The 24,081-nt window shown below is 40.6% G+C and overlaps 1 protein-coding gene and 1 pseudogene across 13 annotated transcripts in view; one reads left to right on the top strand and one right to left on the bottom strand.

The window, feature by feature from the left end:
* Window positions 1-24,081, bottom strand: part of UGGT1 (UDP-glucose glycoprotein glucosyltransferase 1) — a 106,899-nt gene that overhangs the window by 35,261 nt on the left and 47,557 nt on the right. For 7 of the 13 annotated variants that reach the window (XR_010149720.1, XM_001141314.7, XM_009443279.5 and 4 more), the window contains 7 exons: window positions 19,897-20,028; window positions 14,471-14,635; window positions 7,538-7,658; window positions 4,843-4,941; window positions 4,016-4,039; window positions 3,088-3,182; window positions 739-945 (listed from right to left, as the gene is read on the bottom strand). Coding sequence is in view for 10 of the 13 variants with exons in the window: in XM_001141314.7 (XP_001141314.2) it covers window positions 739-945; window positions 3,088-3,182; window positions 4,016-4,039; window positions 4,843-4,941; window positions 7,538-7,658; window positions 14,471-14,635; window positions 19,897-20,028 (843 nt within the window). In the remaining 3 variants the exon portion in view is untranslated. The remainder of the gene's footprint in view (window positions 1-738; window positions 946-3,087; window positions 3,183-4,015; window positions 4,040-4,842; window positions 4,942-7,537; window positions 7,659-14,470; window positions 14,636-19,896; window positions 20,029-24,081) is intronic. The other 6 variants (XR_010149721.1, XR_010149722.1, XM_054678976.2 and 3 more) reach the window with 1 other exon arrangement.
* LOC104005168 (spermidine synthase-like) lies at window positions 22,540-23,401 on the top strand (annotated as a pseudogene).

The raw sequence follows: 24,081 nt of genomic DNA, 5'->3' as shown, positions 1-24,081 counted from the left end.
CTAGGAAAGTAATCATTATTAAGGAAAAATAGTCGTTACTAAGCAAACCATATAAACAAATAAACACAGTGAATAAACCATAAAAATTTCTTTCCCTGGAAAGTAATAACTAGTTTTCATAATTAACATTAAGATGTGTCAATTCTCCAGTCTCCCCGCCATCTCCCTACTACTTAGAGTAACTGCTATTTCCTTATCTTTTCCTGTGATTTGTTCGACTAGCAGACTATTCATCATTCCTTTACTTTGCATTTTTAAATCTTGCTAATTTCCAGTGACAGCCTGTTTTCCTAACTGAAACGTCAAATAGTGTATACTCATCATTCTGTAAAAAATTTAAAAACTACAAAACTGTGTCAAAAAAATAAGTAACATAAAATATAAATGAATAAACACAGGCTTATTCTGGAAACACATCAAGAACATATAAGCCTTGAACCTATAAGTGGTTCAAATCTCTGTTTTTTGCTTTATAAATAAGCCATATTGTCTCTCTTAAAAACTGTGCATAACAAATGGCCCCATACTTAAAACACACAAAAACTCAAATCATGCACCACATGAAAGCTAGGCAAGGTTAAAAGTAATAAAGGGAATCTTCCAAATTAAAAAAAAAATTCCCTGAGACTCAGGACTAAAATGACAAATCATGATCATGAACCGGACACGTAAGCTGCAGTGGGTGAGCTTCCGTGGCAGACAAAATGCGGCAGCCTCATGAAAGGCTCAGAGCCTTACCCCAACAGAGAACTCCGCAATGTCAGCTCCTGCAGCCAGGGCCTCTGCAGCCCCCTCCTTGGCCATTTTGGTGATGAAGTTCTTAGCAGCGTTGGAAGTCTGAGTTTGGAGAGCTGCCCAGATTGCTCTGGAGATCTGAGTGTTCTCATAGCTTATCTCTTTGGCAGGATTATTGATCATGCTTATTCTAACATTGTTACTGGATTTCTGTTCACAAAATGGGAAATGGGAGTCATATTGTAGATATTTTTGAACTTAAAAAGCAGCATTAACATCAGTCATGTTCAATAAGTAGCAAATAATATCTCTCTTAAAAGTCTCAGGCCGGGCGCAGTGGCTCATGCCTGTAATCCCAGCACTTTGGAAAGCCAAAGCGGGCGGACCACGAGATCAGGAGTTCGAGACCAGCCAGGCCAACAGAGTGAAACTCTGTCTCTACTAAAAATACAAAAAATTAGCCAGGCATGGTAGTGGGCGCCTGTAATTCCAGCTACTCGCAAGGCTGTGGCAGGAGAATCGCTTGAACCCGGGAGGTAGAGGTTGCACTGAGCCGAGATCGCACCATTGCACTCCAGCCTGGATGACAGAGTAAGACTCCGTCTCCAAAAAAAAAAAAAAAGTCTCAGATAGTTCTCCTCCTCATTCAAAATAAAATTAAAAATGCCATCATCAAGCATTCAAAACCTTACATGAAGTGGCCCCCAGCCCACCTTTCCAACTTCATATCTTACCTTCCCGGTAAATATAGCATAAATTACAGACCCTCAGAGTCCTATCTTTACCCAACACAGTTTATATTCTTATGCCACACATTTTGTATTCTTCTAACGCACTTGTTTTAGAAGTGTTTTCAGTGCTCTGCTCAAACCCTTTTTCATTCATACAGCCTTCCCACATTCCTAGTACAATTCAATCTCTCCCTGGGTGAAAAGACAAGAATCCAAGTGGAAGAATACACCCAGGACACATAAAGCCAAAAAAGGGCTTGTACCAATAACATAAGCAATAGACATTTATATTTGGGTGTACCAAAAGACATATGAGAATATTCATCGCAGCAGTCTTATAATAGCACCAAGCTAAAAACCCAACTGTCCTTCAAATAGCTTAAACAAATAAAACTTTGTGGTACAGCCATATGATATAATACTACAGAATGAAAAAGGACTCTATACCCCTACTTGTAACATCATGAATAAATCTTACAAAAGATTGGGTAAAGAAACCAAACACAAATGAAATTGCGTAACATTCCATTTTAATAAACTAAAAGATAGGCAAACCTATTCTCTAATATGAGAAGAGGGAAGAGGGGTAGTGCTGGGCACAAGTGTGGGAGGGCTTTCAGGAACTTGAGAATTCTCTATTTTTTGACCTGAGTGGTGGTCACAAGAGTGTGTTCTCTTTGTGACACTGTGTGTCCTATGATTTGAGCACTTCTTGTGAACCTACATTTTACTTCAATTAAAATAGCTATTAAAAAATGCAACTCTCCTTCCCCATTCTCCTACCCTACTACCATTTGAAGATTTACACATTTGTGTTAGAGTGCCTTTCACATATAACTATCGCCCTTAGCTAGAACTGCCCTGTTCTAACTTCAAATTGACCACAGCATTTGGTCCACTCCTTGAACAATAAAGGAACTCGGCATATGAGTAAAACTGAAACCACCCGGATATTTCTTTATTTCAGTAAACCTTCCCAGGTACAGGGTGGAAAGGGGACCATGAGGAGGGTTGTGAGGTATGGATGAAGATGCAAACTGAAACAGCCCAGGAAAAAGAATTTTGACATCTCATCCTCTAACGATGACACTCTCCAGAAGAATCGGCTGCTTCCCAACCACCTGCCATTGCCACTCACTCAAGCCCAACTATTAATGGCAGCATATCTTTTCAGAACACCTATGTGTGTATCCCTCAGTGCATCTGGATCTACTTCTACTAAACACACACACTACCATTCCTGTGTGCTACTGCCCCCATGTCCAGACCTCTGTCGTGGTAAGGACCCCATCTCCCCGATACAGTACACAACACAATTGTTGGAGCAACTCTGCTCCAAGAACATGAACAGGTATGCAATAAAACTTGTCTATGATGAGGATCTCGCTATTTATTTTTTTCTCTATAAGAATCTATCCCGTTCAACAAAGCCTGGATACTGTAGTCTTAGATCTCTTTTCTTGAGAGCTGGCAGATCTCTAGAGATACAATGCTCCATTCCCTTGAGCATTAAGAAAGCAGGACTCCCAACTCCCACTGAACAATCCTAGCCGCACAGCGAAGCCCATGAGGACAACTACAGCCACAAACAAAAATATAAAATGAAGTCATAGATACTTGCCTGATGTTTGATGGCATCATACAGTAACTGCCGTCCAGAAGGGCTATCAAAATCCCCAACAATCCAAAAAGTTACTGGCCTAATAAAAGAATCATCTGTAGAAAAACAAAAACAGCTAATTGAGTCAGAGGAGAGAAGCACATTCTGTGTTTCAACATTCTGAAAATGAAATTGACCAAATAATTTGTAAGAACCATGCAAAAAGAAGAAAATGGCAAGCTTAATAAAGACAGAAGAAAAAGTCGTAAACCTTTACTATAGTGAAAGCAGGGGAATCTTCCACAGAGTTTAGTTACAGACTAGGAACATGCACTGATTAATTCTACTGATTAATGCACTGGTCTGGGCATCTGTTAGCATGTAAAACGAAAAACGGCCTTTGAACATGTGGGTAACATATTGTCATTTTTAATCATACTAATTTGTAATTTTCTGAAACTAATTCTTTACAAATGTTTATACAAAATTTATCTACATTGGCCGGGTGCAGTGGCTCACGCCTGTAATCCTAGCACTTTGGGAGGCCGAGGAGGGTGGATCACTTGAGGTCAGGAGTTCAAAACCAGCCTGGCCAAAATGGTGAAACCCCATCCCTACTAAAAATACAAAAAAGTTAGCTGGACGTGGTGGCGGGTGCCTGTAATCCCAGCTACTTGGAAGGCTGAGGCAGGAGAATCACTTGAAATCACTTGAACCCAGAAGGCGGAGCTTGCAGTGAGCCGAGATCATGGTACTGCACTCCAGCCTGGGTGACAGAATGAGACTCCGTCTCAAAAAAAAAAAAAAAAATTATCTACATTGATATAGCTTCCTGTTACCCACAGATTCCAGAACAGTACAATTAAGTGTTGATAAATTCTAAATTACAATGGTCACTGAAACCAAAGAAGAAAATTAAGAAATAGAACATTCTGAAGTTTTAAGTTACCATAGATTTCCTTGGAGGACATTCCTGAACAAAGGTAAAGAGAAAAGAGTAGAAAAAAAGTATCATTTCTGGAATGAATGCCTACTGTAAAAATCGAAAGTCTAAACAATGGCTAACACAGTCTATGGTTCTTCCTGCTGCTTAGTCCTGTTGGTGTCATGATGTGTCCCAGTACCCTAAGAAACAGTTTCTTTAAAGAACCAAATGGAGTAATTGCTTGTACTTTACATATAGCTGAGAAACCAGAACTTCTCTCGGGGAGAGACCACAGTGGGGATTTAAAAAGGCGGTAAAAATAGCTGACTTAAAATAACAGCCAGTGCTTTTTTGAAGCACTGACCCGAGGGCGACAGAATCTGTCCGCCACTACAGGGCGTCATTTTACACAATCTTAGCCTAAATAAATACCTCTGCATAAAATCAGCTTCAAAGATTATACAAGGCTTTCTAAAACCAACTTTATCTTATAAACCCCAAAATAATATTAACCCTGTACAGTCATTTTTAATTCATTAACCCATTTTTACATCACAAATGTTTTTCCATTTGAACTATGAAATATTTTTCCTTTTGACTTTAGTCAAAAGATAAAACAGGTAATACAAAATTTATGAAGACATTTGAATTTTTAAACAAATGTATACTTTCAACAAATATACAAAGAATTAAATTTTAAATAGATATGTTCTAGACTCAAAGCATTATAAGAAATAAGAAAAATTATGAAGTCTCTTTCCCTTTTTTCTCTTAATTTGCATATTAAGATGAATATGCAAATACTTTCAAAAAAATGTTGAATGCAAGATAATAAGCCTCAAATGGATTACCTTTCTTTGTCAGATAGTTCATACTATTGGCTACAGCAGCAGTCTTGCCTTGGGAATCCAAGATAGTAAATCTAGCATAATCATCCACAAAGAAGTTATCTGGGAGAAAAAATGAAATACGTATATATTAGTTCCAGTTCAATCTATTCTTAATATTCAACTGATAACCTGACTTGATCATAATATAAGATTTCTAGAAATGCGTGAGTGAAGTACATTAAGTTCCATGTTTACTGAACAACTTCACAACATGGCCCCTATCCCTACTGAAGTCACACATCAAAGACACAAGGTTGATGGAAACATACATATCTCACACAGCTATCATATAAGTATGTGTCAGTTTAATGGCTGAATTCATCCTATTCCCATTCCTGTCACTTGTCAACTGGAGGACAATCTCAAAGAGATCCCCTTAACTCATTTCTCCCTTCCCTAGTCCAACCAGTGGAGTAAGCTCTTCCTGTTCCTACAGAGGAAGCAGGGGTAAAAGAGAAAATACGTAAGAAAACTGATTTTTATTTTTCAGGTCTAACAAAATATCACCTTTTAAACCCTTAACAGAAATAAAAGGTCATTTTCACTCTTTCTGCATATGTCCCTTCTCCAATTAGTGTCAAAGGGCAATCCTCATTATTCATTTTCCCTCAAATTATTATTCCTAGAATTCCAGTTTCATCAAGTCATTCTCTTGCTCTAAACTACCCAGTAATTTCTTACAGGCTACAAAATGGTCTCCAGCCTAGTACTGTAAACTCTCTGTCTCTAACAGTCTCCCCATTCTTAAACATTATTGCACCCTATACAAATGTCAGTCTTCTCATCACAGTCAGACACAGCTTGCCTGCCTACCCACTCATCTATTCATCTGTGCACATGCTCATCCATCTACACTGTCACTCGACAATGCACACTGAACACCTACTATCCATAGAATACTATCCAGGAAAACAGAAGAAAATAAGTCACACACGGTCCATGATATCATGTGGGGGAAGGGAGAGCACACCATGCCAATAAAAATTAGTATAAAATTAAAAATTTTGCCATGCCGGTAAAAATTAGTATCCTACTAAAAAGGTTCCAGGACAGCCAAAACCAAAGAAACCTGAGTGACAGTGCCACCACCACCAGGTCAAGAGGATGCCAGAGCCTCCTAACTGATGTCTGCACTATGTTCAGCTGACAGGTGGCACTTTGCCACTGTGGACTAGCACTGTTTCATAGCTCACTGCTGCAACACTCAATGGAAAAGGAAATTCAAAAACAAAACCGCTATTATGTTCCTTATTCATGTGTATTCCAGAGACAACCCTTCAAATTTAAATAAAAATGATGAAAACAATAAACACTTAGGAAGAAGAGCCACAACACGCTCACCTTGCTCTACTGAAACTTCAGGGAAGAAAGGAAAACCCGGCTGTGAAGAAAAAGCTCACTTTCTGGGTAGTTTCTTTCTCAAATATAAGCCTGTATTTACACTTTTTCCTCAGTGTGTGTGTGCTTATGTATAGGGGTATGTGTGTGTGTGTGTGTATATATATACATGTATTTTTCCTCTACCTAAAACAAACTTTCAGTTTCAAGTCTATTAGAGATAGTGCATTACGTTAACAACCATAAATAGATTGATATGTTCATTATACTCAACTATAACAATAAATAGCTGGTTATGACTTCATTACACACATCTTTCCTTCCCCAGTGAGATTTCATGGGCTAGTGATGACAGTTCCATCTTATTTCCAGGTGTTTGCTGAAGAGGCCTCAGAATCTCGAGGAAGGCACAAGGAACAAATTGCACCTGGGCTTAACATATTTGGCTCTTATAAGGTATTCTAGCAGAAAACAGCCAACTGTCCACCAACTGAGGAACAGATACATGTGGACTATCCATGAAGTGGACTATAAAAAGGAATGAAATCCTGACATACACAACAACATGCATAAGCCTTAACAACATGTTAAATTAAACAAGCCAGGCACAAAAGGCTTCCAATTATATGAAATGTCTAGAATAGGCAAATCCATAGACACAGAAAGTAGATTAGTTGTTGCCAGAGGATAGGGGAAGGGAGGAACAGAGAGTGACTACTAATAGGTACATGGAATTTTGGGGAATTTTTGGGGGGTGATGATAATGATGTATCATTAGACAGTGGTGATGACTACACAAACTTTGTGGGGTTTTTTTTCATTAAAAAAACCATTGAATTGTATACTTTAAAAGGTTGAGTTTTATGGAATATACATCATATCTTGATGAAGCTGCTAAAGGCCTTCCTAAGTTCTCAGAGTGAAATTCAGTGAGATATTTGTTGACATTATGGCTGACTGATTCTAGAATGAGGATGAAGAAAGAGAACTGCTTTATGACTAGAGAAGCGAACAATCCAGGTCCATTCTCATCATCTATTGTCTGTTTAGTTGGCATTTAAATGGCACTAAATATTTTTCAAAGTTCACAGGGTTTTGCCCAGAAGATGTTTTCTTCTTTAGGAGGAAACTCTTGTGAATTTAGAATCTCATATTATGAACTAAAGGTGCAAAGAATTTACACATAAAATTTTGTCACAATCTTGGGCTATCTTCTGAACATTGCAGAAGATAATCAGAATATTAAAATCTGAAAAATGTAAAGATTCTGAAGCACAAGTCAAAAAAAGCATAAGGTTGTTCCTGAAATGCTCCTTACTACTCGCTGTTAAATCCAGGTAGTCTCGTTCAGCTGTCAAAATCCTAGAATTGATTCGTGGAACAACATTTGGCTGATTCATGATATACTCTACCACATCTTGATCATGGGGCAGTTCACCCTGCAAGAAAAAAAAAGGAGGTTGAGGGGGGAGTGTAAAGCAAATTTTAGCAATAATAATTCATTAGGAACCAAAAAATTATTAACTTTATAAATGGCTTCCTCTGTGCTAATAATAGTTAAGACAGAAGTTACTATGTTATTGGTCCCTGTCACTGCCAAGTATACCTGGGCACATCACCTACAGCATCTCTACCTCTATCAACAACGTGAGGCAGATATTGTTGACATTCATTGTAAAGATGAGGAAGCTAAGGCACAGAAAGGTTAAATAACTTACTCAAACTCACAAAGCTAATGCAAAGTGATTATGAAATGCAAACCCAGGCCAGGAGTGGTGGCTCACGCCTGTAATCCCAGCACTTCGGGAGGCTGAGGAAGGCAGATCACTTGAGGTTATGAGTTCAAGACCAGCCTGGCCAACATGCCATCTTTACTAAAAATACAAAAGTAGCCGGGCATTGTGGCAGGTGCCGGTAATCCCAGCTTCTCGGGAAGCTGAGGCAGGAGAATCACTTGAACCTGGGAGGCAGAGGTTGCAGTGAGCCAAGATCATGCCACTGCACTGGGCTACAGAGTGAGACTCTGCATCAAGGAAAAAAAAAAAAAATAGAAAGCAAAAGGTCTTCTCTCAAGCAGTTAATATACTTTGTAATAAAAGCCACTCCCATCTTTGTTCAATCTCAGCCATCCAAATAACCTTACATCTCCAGAGTCAGAATTACAATGAGAGGATAAGAAATCATTGTCATTTATTCTTCCCTTTTGCACAGCTAATATTACAGAAATAGTTATACTTCTTGAAGGTGATCTCAGAGCCATGTGTCAACAACTGTGCAAATGTGCAGATTTATCAAACTTAAAATATTTAACACACAAGTATACTTTAAAGTCATTTTCTTTTTTTTTCCTTTGAGACAAGGTCTTGCTCTTTCATCCAGGCTGGAGTGTAGTAGTATAATCAAAACCACAGCTCCCTGCAGCCTCGACCTCCAGGGCTCAAGGGATCTTCCTACCTTAACCTCCCAAATAGCTGAGACTACAGGCATGTGCCACCACACCCAGCTAATTTTTATATTTTTGTAGAGATGGGGTTTCACCATGTTGCCCAGGCTAGTCTCAAACTCCTGGGCTCAAGAGATCCTCTCTCACCGTGCCCGACCTGAAGTCATTTTCAAGATAAAAGATGTGAATCAAATATACACATTCAAGTCTAAATAATTCCAATTAGACATTATTTGTAGCTATTTAATAAGGAGCATATGAACCAACCATACAAATCAAAAGACAAAGATATTAGATGGCTCACTGTACATGTTGGCCCATGTATACAACTTTGGTCAATATTATAAATCTACTTGACTCCAATTAAAAGCCCATCTAGTTCAAGGAGGGGAATTTGGCAAAGTCTATAAAAATTTTAAAAGTAGGGTTGCAGGGCCTGGGGAAGGCGTGGCAGGCACCATGTCTGGCTGTGAAGGTGCTGCTGAAACAGTCCAAGAAGCAGGCCAAGGAGATGGATGAGGAAGGTAAGACTTTCAAGCAGAAACAAAAAGAGGAGCAGAAGAAACAAAAATAGGAGCTAAAATCGAAGGCTATGGGGAAGGGCCCCCTGGCTGCAGGTGAAATTAAGAAATCTGGGCGGGGTGCAATGGCTCATGCCTATAATCCCAGCACTTTGGGAGGCTGAGGCAGGTGGATCACCTGAGGTCAGGAGTTCAAGACCAGCCTAGCCAACATGGCAAAACCCTGTCTCTACTAAAAATACAAAAATTAGCCAGGCATGGTGGCGGGCGCCTGTAATCTCAGCTACTCAGGAGCCTGAGGCAGGTGAATCGCCTGAATCTGGGATGCAGAAGTTGCAGTAAACCGACATCACACCACTGCACTCTAGCCTGGGTGACAAAGCGAGGCTCCATCTCAAAAACAGAAAAGAAAAAAAAATCTGGCAACAAGTAAGCTGTGCCTTGTGCCTGAGGAGATGGTGACCCTTGATTTCATTCATATTTAAACATCTGTATTCCCTGCCATAGCATCTTTTGCCACCTATAGCTGGAATGAAGTGTTGTCTTGAAGCCTGTTGTACATATAAGAATAAACATTTGTAAAAAAAAAAAAGTTATTAATTAAAAAAACAAATAATTGTAAATGTAACACCTTCTGACCAGCCCTTGTATACACACACATGCACACATGCGTGCACACACACACACACACGGTAGTTGTCTTGAGGAAGAAATCATTAGTAGTACAGGACAGGAGTGTATGGCTAAAAGTTTCTCTTCATTTACATCTCTATGTTTTGAATTTCATACCACTGGCATAGCATATCTCTTAATTCTTTTTAAAGAAACAAGGTCATGCCCTGTTGCTCAGACTAGAGTGCAGTGGCATGATTATAGCCCACTACAGCCTCAATCCTCAAGCAACCCTCCTGCCTTAGTCTCCCGAAGTAGCTCAGACTACAGATGCATGCCACAATGCCTGGCTAATTTTTTTTATTTTGTAGAGATGAGGTCTCGTTATGTTAGCCAGGCTGGTCTCAATCTCCTGGGCTCAACTAATCCTCCAGCCTCAGCCTCTCAAAGTGTTGTATTACAGGCGTCAGCCACCACAACTGGCTGATAACACATCTTTTTGTAGTGCATTTAGTTCAAATTTTCCAGTACCTGGTATTTTTCAAGACAATGTACAAAGGTATATACATATTAGAATATTCACTGTAGCACTGTCTGTAACTAGTGAAAATGTAGAAGTAATGTCCAATACTAGGGAATGAAGTAAATGTTTATTTTATTTTACTTATATATTTTTTGAGACAGAGTTTCACTCTTGTCGCCCAGGCTGGAGTGCAATGTCACGATCTTGGCTCACTGCAACCTCGGCCTCCTGGGTTCAAGCGATTCTCCTGCCTCAGCCTCCCAAGTAGCTGGGATTACAGGCATGAGCCACCACGCCCAGCTAATTATTATTATTATTTTTTTTTTTTTCTTGAGACGGAGTCTCGCTCTGTCACCCTGGCTGGAGTGCAGTGGCGCAATCTCGGCTCACTGCACTTGGTTCCCAGAGGGAACCTCTGCCTCCCAGGTTCAAGCGATTCTCCTGCCTCAGCCTCCCGAGTAGCTGGGACTACAGGCGCCCACCACCATGTCCAGCTAATTTTTTTTTTTTTTTGGATTTTTAGTAGAGATGGGGTTTCGCCATGTTAGCCAGGATGATCTCGATCTCCTGACCTCATGATCCGCCCGCCTCGGCTTCCCAAGTTAGCCACCGCGCCCGGCCTAATTTTTCTTGTGTGTTTTTAGTAGAGACGGGGTTTCACCGTGTTAGCCAGGATGGTCTCAATCTCCTGACCTCATGATCCGCCCGCCTTGGCCTCCCAAAGTGCTGGGATTACAGGCATGAGCCATCGCGCCCGGCCTATTTTTTATAATGGAATACTGGCCAGGCACGGTGGCTCATGCCTATAATCCCAGCACTTTGGGAGGCCGAGGTAGACAAATTGCTTGAGCCCAAGAGTTGGAGAACAGCCTGGGAAACCTGGCAAAATCCCAACTCTTCAAAACATACAAAAATTAGCTGCATGTGGTGGCATACACCTATGGTCCCAGCTACTTGGAAGGCTGTGGCAGGAGGACTGCTTGAGCCCAGAAGTTCAAGGCTGCAGTGAGCTATGATCGCAATCCCTACACTCCAGCCTGGGTGACAGAGAGACCCTGTCTCAAAAAAAGTTTTGGTAAGGAAAGTGACCTTTGTAACAATTAATTTGCCCCACTACTATTTACATCTCCCCAGCTGCACAAAGCCTTGAAAATCAATGGCCCCAAAATAAAACAACTAGGACACTAGAGAATTCTCAGGGGTTCTCTTTATTTGGGCTGAACCAGACCTCACTCAGTGCCAACAGCCTTTTCCCTGGGGGTATCTGTCAAACACAACTGGGCAATTGTTTAACATCTTAGCTGCCTGAGGTGGCAGATAACACATGGGCTAACACAAAGCTGGTTAAAAAACAAAGAAAAAAAAAGGCTGGGGAATGGGATGTCCATAAGGGACTTTGAAAAGCTCTGACAAACTTCTTGGAATTTGAAAGACCATAAGCATCATGCCCAGGGGTACGTGAATGCCCAGGGAAAATCTTAGAAGGCCTTAAACCCTTGCTTCTAACCTTGGGGCTCTGTGCAAGCAAAAATGGAAGACTAAGGCAGAGTTGCCAACTGCCTGGTTAAGTGTGGAAAGTGTGCCCCAACACAACACAGAGACCCTTGGGGAAAACTGGGAGACTTTTTGAATTCATGCATCAAAGGAAATCTCTGTTCATTCATCAGCTGACCAGTAAGTTAAACAAGCTGAAACTTCAGAAGCCACACATGAAAAAGAATACAGATGTTAAGGAATTGGTTCAGGGCCGAGCATGGTGGCACATGCCTGTAATCACAGCGCTTTGGAAGGCCGAGGTGAGTGGATCACTTGAGGACAGGAGTTCGAGACCAATGTTCTGAAATTAGAGCCTGGCCAATGTGGTGAAACCCCATCTCTACTAAAAATATAAAAATTAGTTGGGCGTGGTGGTGTGCTCCTGTAATCCCAGCTACTCGGGAGGCTGAGGCAGAAGAATCACTTGAACCCAGGAGGCAGAGGTTGCAGTGAGCTGAGATGGCACCACTGCACTCCAGCCTGGGCAACAGAGCGAAACTCTGTCTCAAAAAAAGGAAAGAAAATAAAAGAAAGAATTGGTTCAGGAAAGTCACTAAACAAATAACAGTTACAACAACAACAAAGAACAACATAAACCCTGGTACGGTGAAGAAGTGTCACATTACATTATTTCAAATTCCTAGTTATCAAAAACAAAATTATTAAATATGCAGAAATGGTGGCTCATGCCTGTAATCCCAGCACTGTGGGAGGCCAAGGCGGAAAGATCGCTTGGGCCCAGGAGTTCGTGACCTGAGAGCTGCCTGGGCAACACAGAAAGATCTCGTCTCCACAAAAAGATACAAAAATTAGCCATGTATGGTGGCATGCACCTATAGTCCCAGCTACTCGAGAGGCTGAGTTGGGAAGATCATTTAAGTCCAGGAGTTGGAGGCCACAGTGAGCTAAGATCATGTCACTGTACTCCAACCCGGGTGACAGAGCGAGACCCTGTATCAGAAACAAACAAAAAAAAGACATGCAGAAAGAAAAAAGTATGGTGTATACTCAGGAAGAGAAGAGGCCAAGACATACTATTCTTACTATTATATAAGTAAAATGTGTAATGTATATTCTTACATTATGTTCATATTATTCTGAGTAAGTCCAAACATTGGACTTAATTAGAAAAAGAATTTAAATAAATGATTTCAAATATATTCAAGGACTAAAAGAAACCATGTCTACCAAAGTAAAGTTTAAGACCAACATCTCACCAAATAATATCTATAAACCAAAGGAAATTATCAAAAAGAACCAAATAGAGATCTGGATTTATAATAACTGAAATGAAGCATTCACTAGAGAGGCTCAATAGCAGATTTTAGTTGACAGAAGAAAGAATAAGTGAATTTGAAGATAGATAAACTGAGATTATCCAGTCTGAGGAACATAAAGAAAGAGATCTGTGGGACATGAGAGAGTACCAACATATGCATATTTCCAGAATGAGAGGAGGGAAGAGAAAAGGACTGTGTGTGGTAAATAATTTGGCTGGCCCTAGTTTCTGGGATGTAAACTCTAAATCCAGTGATAGGAGTGTCTTTGTCATTCATGGTGAGCCCCTTAGGACACACATGGTGGTTTATACTACGGGGTGATGCACAGTGGGGCCCAAGAGTTTGTGCTAATGCAATCACTCAGGTTGGGGGCCGGTAACACTAGAAAGACCAACCACATGATTAGAGAGTTGGGGTTCTGAGCAACAAGCTATCTGTCCAATATCATCCTGTTCTCTGCAAATTTGATTTGTATACAATGTCCAGAACAAGCAAATCTATTAAGCAGAAAGTAGGTTTGTGTTTGCCAATGGCAGGGTGGCGGGGAGTAGGACAAAATGGGCAAAATGGAGAGGAGTAATTGCTACTGGATATGGGGTTTCTTTTGGGGGTGATGATAATGTTCTGAAAATTAGAGGTGGTAGTTACATAACTGTGTGTAGAGAATAAAAACTACTGAATTGTACCGTTCAAAAGGCTGACTTTTATACTGTCTGAATTATATCTCAAGAATTATATATATTAATATTTATATATAAATGAAAAATAATATTGAGTCTCTCCAAAGCCAAAATTCCCTACAAATAGAATAAATGTTTCTTAGAACTGCCTGCAATTTTTAAAATAAACATTTAATCCTGAAATCAATAATACTAGTTATTTAAATTACCATATATAGAAGATTTATGAATATTTTCATCATAGGACTTGCCAAGAGTTTGCAAACCAATTACAAGTGACTTACAGAAAATAGTTTTTTGTTTTGTTTTGTTTTGTTTTTTTTAACAGGGCAGGGTCTCACTCCATCACCCAGGTTGGGGTACAGTGGGGTAATCACAGCTCACTGCAACCTTAAACGCCTGGGCTCAAGCAATCCTTCCACCTCAGCTTCCTGAGTAGCTAGGACTACAGGTGTGCACCACCAAGCCCAGCTAATTTTTTAATTTCTTTTTTAGAAATGGGGTCTTGCCATATTGCCCAGGTTGGTCTCAGACTTCCTACCCTCAAACCATCCTCTCGCCTCAGCCTCCCAAATAGCGATACTAAGAATTTTACTGCCTACTATAGAGGCAACAAAAAATATAAGCCAAAAAATCAGCCTTGAAACGTGACTCACCAAGTACACCGCTCTTTGGAAGAAGGTGGTGGTCTCCAGGATTTTATGCATTGTGATGGTTTCTAACTCATCAGGGTCTAGCTGTTCCCTTTCAAAGGGCATTCCATTGAACAGCACAACAGGCAGAGGTCCAACTCCAGTCTGCTCATAGTAGCCTCTTGCTTCCTGAAACACAAGTAACCACAAAAACAGCATATTTTTGCCTTTTGTGAGACAAATGGAACAGAGCATATTTTTCTTACATGCCTGTTCTAACAACAATCAATAGAAATATTGTAAAGAAAAAAATAACTCAGTTATTTCTTTTTAAAAAAATGAAAAATGACATCAAAGTTAATATCCTACTATGTAAATCTGAGATTGAATTACTGAGTTCAAGTTTTTACAAAACCACAAAAGCTTGCAAATTATGAAGTGCGTGTGTGTGTATGTGTGTGTGTGTGTAGCACAGGCTGTCAAAACTGAACTACATATTCTACGGTCAGCACTATACAATAGAACTTTCTGCAATGATGGAAATATTCTATCTGTGCTTGTCTGTGCTGTCCAATGCAGTGGTCACTAACCTCATGTAACTACTGAGCACCTGAAACCTGCCAACTATGACCAAGTAACTAAATCTTTAATTAATTTCCATTTTAAAATCTACATGTGACCATGGGCTGCCAAAATGAGGTGCACAGGTTTTGCTACCATAAATTACAAGCGCTCTATGCAAAAAGCCTGAGGTAAATATTTGCACCCAATTCTAAATAAGGGTCCATATCACTAACAAAGAAATTACACCTGCAGAAAACAAAACAAGGTTTGTGGGGAAACAGTGCTCAACAATTGCTCTAAGACACAATACACCCAATCTTTTCCCTTCTCCAGGACAAAAGAGGTTCACTGGCCAGAAAATACTGGAGCAACAAAACGGCAAATGTACCTAAGACAGACATTTTTCCCGACTGTCAACACAGGCGCTCGTCCCTCAGATTAACTTTTCAGAGTAAAAACTGTATTACCACCCAAGATGTAAAGTGGGCAACTTTACAAATGTCTATCGCACACCTTGTAATTGCCATTTTCTGAAAATAGCAGAATTTAATTATTTATAACCATTTTAGATAGCACCAGTAGAAAAGAACTCCCATTGGGTAACTAATCCGAGTCATCGGTAACAGACTGCTTACTTTCTAATCAGACAAGCTCAATAACAGGTAACAGCACAGAAACTGACGGCCTAAAACATGGCACAGCCTAAAAAGCCTTCTAGGTTGGTTCAAGCCATTTCTCTACATCATAGTTTAAATGTTTTAAATATACACTCCTAAAACTCTTACCATGTTAATTCTGTTCTTTGACATCTCGACTATTTCATAGACATCCATTAAAACTCAATTTTCATCTAACTTTAGTTTTGAAAATCATCCCTGTCAACCAATTAAAACAAGACCAGAAAACTTACATTATAATTCCAAGATACAATAAGATAAATAACATTGGTTTTGTCTGCAAACAGTAACTGAGTGGAAGTCAGGAGTGACAGGGAGCTGTTCGGACTATGTAGCTTCCTTTTTCACCACTCAGAAATAGTTTACAAGACCAAATAACAGAATGCAGCACGATTATCAAACAGCCAAACTGAAAACTCATATGGACAAATTTTCTATCAACAGCTAACTAAAAATATTAAATAATGATAAATAATTAACAAACATTAATTTTTGGTAGTTTTATACTGAGCCACTCACAAACAACTGAGATTAGTAAGGACTAGAAGATAATATGCTAAAGGTAAAGTGTTTGCCCGTGTAGGTTAGAACTTTTCCTACTGTCATTATCTTACTGGCTTTGAAAGACATAAATATATACCTATCAGACTATATATTCTCATCAGTTTAAAATTTCTACTTTAATTGCATTGCCTACTTTTTAAAATAATTACTTCTTTCAGACATAGAAGATATTATAGCTTCACTGTAACAAAAGGAACAGATTTACAAGTGCAATGACATTTATTAGAAGCAGCCATTTTTCCTAAAATTAACCATTTCAAAAGAATCCATTCCATTGGACTTTTTGTATAGGGGTAAAGCTCCTGTAGTTAAAAAAAAAAAAAAATCTCATTAGTCATTAGATTGTTAGGACTTCTGGGATACTCTCCACATCCCTGCCTTGAGAGTACTTCTATTCAAAAAGCTAGACAATTAAATGGATGAAATATAAATAATATGACCTGTTCGTATACGGAAGAGCCTCTAATCAGTACAGATGGCCAAGTCTAGGAAACTAAGGTGCATGGTGTGTGATACTCTCATTCAATTTTTCAGCACAATCAAGATTTCGACACATGCCAAGATATAAAAATACCCCTTTCCCCAGTTTGTCCACTCTACTCATCATTTTTCAAGTAAATACTTTTGATATCATAATCATCCACAATAAAAAGCTACTGGTACTTTTTCTTCAACAGGATAAGAGAAAATGAGACTTAAACAGTTTCCAAATATGAAATATGAAAAAAATTCCACAAAGTCCCTCAAAACTTTCATATTCTGAAAGTGGCCTTCTTTTTCTTTTATTTCACTTAAATTCTTTTTCTACAGAGTACTATTATGGCTGTTTGTGTCTATCTGGGAGAAAAATAGTTACTAGGTACCCATAGCAATATTATTTTATTTAAAAACCCAGAAAAGATAAGTGACTGGACAGAAGGCTGCAATAAAATAATGGTAACCGGCCGGGCACGGTGGCTCATGTCTGTAATCCCAGCACTTTGGGAGGCCAAGGCAGGCGGATCATCTGAGGTCAGGAGTTCGAGACCAGCCTGCCCAACATGGTAAAACCCCATCTCTACTGAAGTACAAAAATTAGCCGGGTATGGTGGTGAGAGCCTGTAATCCCAGCTACTCAGGAGGCTGAGGCAGGAGAATCGCTTGAACCCGGGAGGCAGAGGTTGCAGTGAGCCGAAATGGCGCCACTGCACTCCAGCCTGGGAGACAAAAGCGAGACTCCGTCTCAAAATAATAATAATAATAATAATAATGGTAACCCTTCTCAGGCTACACTGAGTAGATCTCATTCCCAGCTTCAATTCCAAGCTTAACTGGATATACCTTAAAGTGAACAGATATAATACTAAAGCACAGAATCAAAAACAGAAAAGAGAAAGAAAACAGGCAGACTGGCATGCTCAAAGACCTTCTAGCTCCTGGTATGAATTCACCTTTCTAAAAGAGCTGGTACAGAGCTAGTATTTCAATTCATCTTGCATTCAACATCAGCTTACACATATAACAAATATGTGTCACTCTACGAACTTGAATTCACAGAGCAGGCAGCTGTCACTATACCTAGGAAGCCTTCCACAATCACCTTGTCCCAAACTAGCAGAGCTGCCCATCCAGCTTAGCTGCCATCTAGCTCAGCTGCCACTGAGCCTCCACATACAATGTGCAAACACTCAGAACCTCACCATCACCAAAACCATAGTGCTCTCATTTGTTGTCTCCCCCAACGATGGTGTGTGAACTGCCCAAGTTCATACCACATCTTGTTCAACTTTCTAGTATTAGGACTGGCACAATTACTCAATACTACTGTTATAAAACTAAAACTTTGTTACTTATTCTAAAGTAATTCAGAAGTTTCCCTAGTTGTTAAATTCTTTTGTTTTGATCTTGCTAAAGATTATTTTGTTCTCTCCCTCTAAAACCTGAATCGACTTACAGAAGCAGATCTTTCAACCAATCCCAACTAACTAATTTATCTGATTAATAAATACCAGCTATTAAAGTATGCTGAACACTTACACTGGCGAGCTACTCTCTAGAATGCCCACATATTTTTTTATTTTTATTTTATTTATTTTTTATTTTTTAGTAGAGATGGGGTTTTGCCATGTTGGCCAGGCTGGTCTCAAACTCCTGACCTCAGGTGATCCTCCCACCTCAGCCTCTCAAAGTAATGGGTTCACAGGCGTGAGCCACCATACCTAGCCTCTACTTTGTTTTTTGGGTTTTTTTGATCTGTGATTTTGTTTTTAATTATCTTGAGCCTTATGAACACATAATTTTTAACTGTTTATCTCCTCTACTTAAAACTTTCCAATGTGGTGGCAAAAGTACCATTAACAAGCACACATACACAGTAGTTCCAGGGTTTTACGTATTTTTGAATAGTTGTTTGAAGACAATCCCAAAGTATAAACTAGTCTAACTTAGTAAGTAACTCAAAAGTTTAACTTGCTACTATTTTTGTCACACTGACCTTTAAAAACAACTGACCTTAAAGATCATCTATAAAATGTGAGAGATGTCCAGTATTCTTTCTTTGGTATTACACATAAACCACACTAAAATGCCTCTCAATAAGTAAAAGGCAGCATTTTAGATACAGGGAATAGGATGCCCACATCCTTTTGCTCCCCGCAGTTGAGCTATCTGCTTACCAAGGATCAGCTGTGTCTGTTCCCAAACCAACTATTCCTGTTAGTGAAATGATTTAGTAGTATGTAAACCACTAAAATATGAGTACAAAAAGAAGGTTACTCTTCCCACTAAAACGAATTGAATCACTAGAAAATTCACACAGATGAGAGGCTAAAACCAAATGATGTTGAACTGGGTGTCTGTCAAACAACTACAAAAGACTTGTGAGGGAGATTATAAAAATCTACAAGGATTCTGTATCAGATGAAACAGGACTCATAAACAATTGATGATGAATATCATTTATAAACAGATGATAGCTCAGATCTTAAAACAGCAATCAAAGGCTGTTTTTCATTTGGAAAACAAAAATCCTCCCTTAAAAAAGGAGAAAAAACATTGAAACCCTGGTAAATAAATGTATTTTAATATGTTTAAAATCAGAATGTTTCAGAAATGTATATTAATTCCTTTCCTTAATACACATTTTCAACAATTTGTGCTTGCAATAGGTAAAGACCCTTTACTGTGTTTAATGTCTCAAAAGAAAAAAAAATTATCTTTAAGTAAAAAAATTTTAAACTTTATTATATCCTTATTACTATAATACTTCGCCATTCTGTTACATTTCTTAATATATTTCCATCCTTAGTCTAAATAACTAAATAAAGCCAATATGATATATATTAAGCTGTACATCGTATCCTGGGTCTATACATCCAGTAGATGTCATCCAGAGCAAACTTCATGGAAGTACTACCATTGCATTCTGAAAAAAAAATTGTTTTTCAATTTAAAAGTTAATAAGCAAGTTAAAAATCAGTCATATCTTCACAAGACTGAAATAAAAACTTTTTCAAACACTGAAAAGTGATCTGGTTTCTAAACTTTTAAATGCTAAGTACTGAAACACTTTAACCACCATCACCATTATTAACCAAAGCCCCCAAACAGGGGATTAAGGACAGTACAATGTTGCAATCAAATAAGAAACACAAAGAAATTTTTTACCTTCCGATTCCGATCATAAGCAGAATCAATCCCCAAAATGCTATTCACTTCTACATACGGATATTTCTTCTCCAGGACACTGACCACATGTTCAACTTTCACTTTTTCTCCAGTCCTCACCTTGTTATAGATCTGAAGAAAGAAAAAACAGTTGGTTAACTACACTTTTAAGTTCAAATTTCAAAGTGTTTATTCCACATTTTTCTGAATTTAGAGGAAAATATACTTCTTTTTCTTTTTTTTTTTTTTTTGAGACAGAGTTTCGCTCTCACCCAGGTTGGAGTGCAACGGCACAATCTCGGCTCACTGAACCTCCGCCTTCCGGATTCGTGTGAATCTCCTGTCTCAGCCTCCAGAATAGCTGGGATTAGACACCTGCCACCACGCCCAGCTAATTTTTTGTATTTTTAGTAGAGACAGGTTTCACCATGTTGGCCAGGCTGGTCTTGAAACCCTGACCTCAGGTGATCCACCCGCCTCAGTCTCCCAAAGTGCTGGGATTACAGGCATGAGCCACTGTGCCTGGCCAATTATTTTTCTTGAAAGGTCAAATTGGGACATGTTAGCAATTCTTCCTTTTCCATATACCTTACTAAGATGGCTTCCTAGGTTGGAAATTAAATATTCTTTTTTTTTTTTTTTTGAGATGGAGTCTCACTCTGTCACCCAGGAGGTTGGAGTGCAGTGGCACAATCTCGGCTCACTACAACCTCCACCTCCCAGGTCCAAGCACTTCTCCTGCCTCAGCCTCCTGAGTAGCTGGGACTACAGGCACATGCCTCCACGCCCAGCTAATTTTTGTATTTTTTAGTAGAGACCGGGTTTCACCATACTGGCTAGGCTGGTCTTGAACTCCTGACCTCGTGATTCGCCCGCCTTGGCCTCCCAAAGTGCTGGGATTACAGGCATGAGCCACCACGCCTGGCCGGAATCAGCTCAGTCTTGTTAAGTGTCAAATGAAAAAATACATTAGTTAAGAAAAATCTAAATAGGCCAGGCAGGCATGGTGGCTCACACCTGTAATCCCAGCACTTTGGGAGGGTGAGGCGGGTGGATCACTTGAGGTCAGGAGTTCGAGAAAAGCCTGGCCAACATGCTGAAACCCTACTAAAAATACAAAAATTAGCCTGCTGTGGTAGTGCACACCTGTAATTCCAGCTACTCAGGAGGCTGCAGCAGGCGAATCCCTTAAACTCAGGAGGCAGAGGTTGCTGTGGGCCAAGATCACACAACTGCACTCTAGCTTGGATGATGGAGTGAGACTGTCTCAAAAAAAAGAGAAAAATCTCAACACTTATAAGTAGTCCTTGAAATAAAAACTACATCCACGATGTTTAGGAGGGATGAAGAAAGGGAGAGGGGAGAGACAGAGAAATCTAAATTGACTCCAGTATTATTTATTTGATTTTTTTTTTTTTTGAGATGGAGTTTCACTCATCACCCAGGCTGGAGTGCAATGGCACCATCTTGGCTCACTGCTACCTCCGCCTCCTGGGTTCAAGAGACTCTCCAGCCTCAGCCTCCCAATTAGCTGGGCGTGGTGGCAGGCGTCTAATCCCAGCTATTCTGGAGGCTGAGACATGGTGCCTGCCACTATGTCTGGTTAATTTTTGTTTTGTTTTTTGAGATGGAGTCTCGCTTCATCACCCAGGCTGGAGTGCAGTGGCTCGATCTTGGCTCACTGCAAGCTCTGCCTGCCGGGTTCATGCCATTCTCCTGCCTCAGCCTCCCGAGTAGCTGGGACTACAGGCGCCTGCCACCATGCCCATTTAATTTTTTTTATTTTTAGTAGAGATAGGTTTCACTGTGTTAAAGCCAGGATGGTCTTGATCTCTTGATCTCCTGATCTCGTGATCCACCTGCCTCGGCCTCCCCAAAGTACTAGGATTGCAGGCATGAGCCACTGTGCCCGGCCCAATTTTTGTATTTTTAGTAGAGATGAGGTTTCCCCATATTGGCCAGGCTGGTCTCGAATTCCTGACCTCAAATGATCCACCCACCTCGGCCACCCAAAGTGCTGCAATTACAGGCGTGAGCCACCACACATGGCCAATTTTTGTATTTTTAGTAGAAACGGGGTTTCACCATGTTAGCCAGGCTGGTCTCGAACTCCTGACCTCAGGTGATCTGCCTCCCTTGGCCTCCCAAAGTGCTGGAATTACAGGTGTGAGCCACTGCGCCTGGCCTCAATTGTTTTTACAGTGAGCAGTATTACTTCACTTCTGAAATAAAAAACAGCAGCCAAGCCCCAGTGGCTCACACGTAAAATCCCAGCACTGTGGGAGGCCAAGGCAGTAAGATTGTTTAAGCTCAGGAGTTCGAGACCAGCCTGGGAAACATAGTGAGACACCATCTCTACCAAAAATTAAAAACAACAACAAAATTAGCTGGGTATGGTGATGCATGCCTGTAGTCTCAGCTATTCCGGGAAGCTGAGGCAGGAGGATCACTTAGGGCCAGGAGTTCAAGGCTGTAGTAAACCCTGACTGCGCTGCTGCACTCCAGCCTGGGCAACAGTGAGATCCTGTCTCTAAAAAAATTTTTTTAATAAAATAAAATAAACAGTGGGTGGTGGGAGTAGCTGGTCCTGTTGTGCTGTGGCTCTGCACAGCCTGCAGTCTCAGGCCGCAGAGCCCAAGAGACATGGAGCCTGGCTTCAATGGTCACGCTGCCATTTAGGAGGGCTGCTTCCATGAGATCTGCAGCCTGAGCCCAGGGAAGCCTTGTTGCTACAGATGGAGCAGCTGCTCCACTGCCAGTGCTCACGCTCCCAGGATATCCTTGTTTTCCACAGTAAGACCCACAGCAGTGTGCTGGTGTTGGATGGCATCATCCCCTGCATGGACAGGGACAAGTTCTCCTACTAGATGAGAATCAACCTGCCATTCAGCAACCACCCCATCCCACAAAAGGTGCTGATCGTCGGGGACAAAGACGGCATCCTGCACAAGGTGGTGAAGCACCCCTCTGTGGAGTCTGTGGTCCGATGATAGACTGAAAAGGATGGCACTCAGGTCTCTAAGAAATTCCTGCCAGGTATGGTCATTGGCTTCTCTAGCTCTAAGCTGACCCTGCATATGGGTGACAATTTTGATTTCGTGAAGCAGAACCAGGATGCCTTCAATATTACGATCACTGACTCCTGGGATCCACTGAGAGCCTCTTCAAGGAATCCTATTACCACTCATGAAGATGGCCCTCAACGAGGACAGCATTCTCTGCTGCCAGGGCGAGTACCAGTGGCTGCACCTGGACCTCATCAAGCAGACACGGTAGTTCTGCCAGTCACTCTTCTCCATGGTGGCGCACGCCTACTGCACTGTCCCCACCTATCCCAGTGGCCAGATTGGCTTCATGCTCTGCAGCAAAAACCCGAGCACCAACTTCCAGAAGCCCGTACAAGTGACACGGCAGCAGGTGGAGCAGGTGCAGCTGCTCAGATGTGTACAGTGCTGCCTTCGTACTGCCCCAGTTTGCCTGCAAGTCCCTGAATGATGTGAGCTGAACCCAGGCGCCACAGCAGATGCCACCCGGGATCTCAGATCTGAGAGCCTCCAGGATGCCTGCGCCCCTTCAGCCCTAGGCCAGATCCCCTGCTGACTGTCACCTGCCAACCAAGAGTTACAAGCCTCAGAATACTGCCCAGCCTTCCCTGCTGAGTGCTGGACTGTTTCTGTGTCTGTCTCTGTGTGACATTCGGCCTCCAAGCCTATACCAGCTGTATACAGTACCATCTCTCTGTCTTCTTTGGCCCCCTCGATCAAACATGTGTATTTATAACAATAAAAAATAAATGAATAAATAAATAAATAAAAACTTTAAAAGGCAGAGTTAAAATATTCTCTGGGCATGGTGGTGCACGGCCATAATCCCAGCTATTTGGGACTGACATGGTAGAATCCCTTAAGCCTAGGAGTTTGAGACCAGCTTGAGCAACACAACAAGACCTGGTCTCAAAAAGTACATAAATAAATAAAATTTTAAGGTAGCCGTTGTGGAAGATATATTCAAACAAACAAACAAAAGCAAACCTTAAGCAGAGACAAAGTGAATAAAATAACAAAGTATAAAATACTTACTATTCTGAGTGACTTCTTTTGAACCTATTTCATTCTCTGCAGCCCTGCTAACTACCTTCCCCATTACTTCTCATGGAGATCACTGCAACAGCTCATCAACTGGCAT

The sequence above is a fragment of the Pan troglodytes genome, chromosome 13 (assembly GCF_028858775.2).
Source record: "Pan troglodytes isolate AG18354 chromosome 13, NHGRI_mPanTro3-v2.0_pri, whole genome shotgun sequence".
NCBI classification, from domain to species: Eukaryota; Metazoa; Chordata; class Mammalia; order Primates; family Hominidae; genus Pan; species Pan troglodytes.
This window is presented reverse-complemented; position numbering and strand designations above follow the sequence as displayed.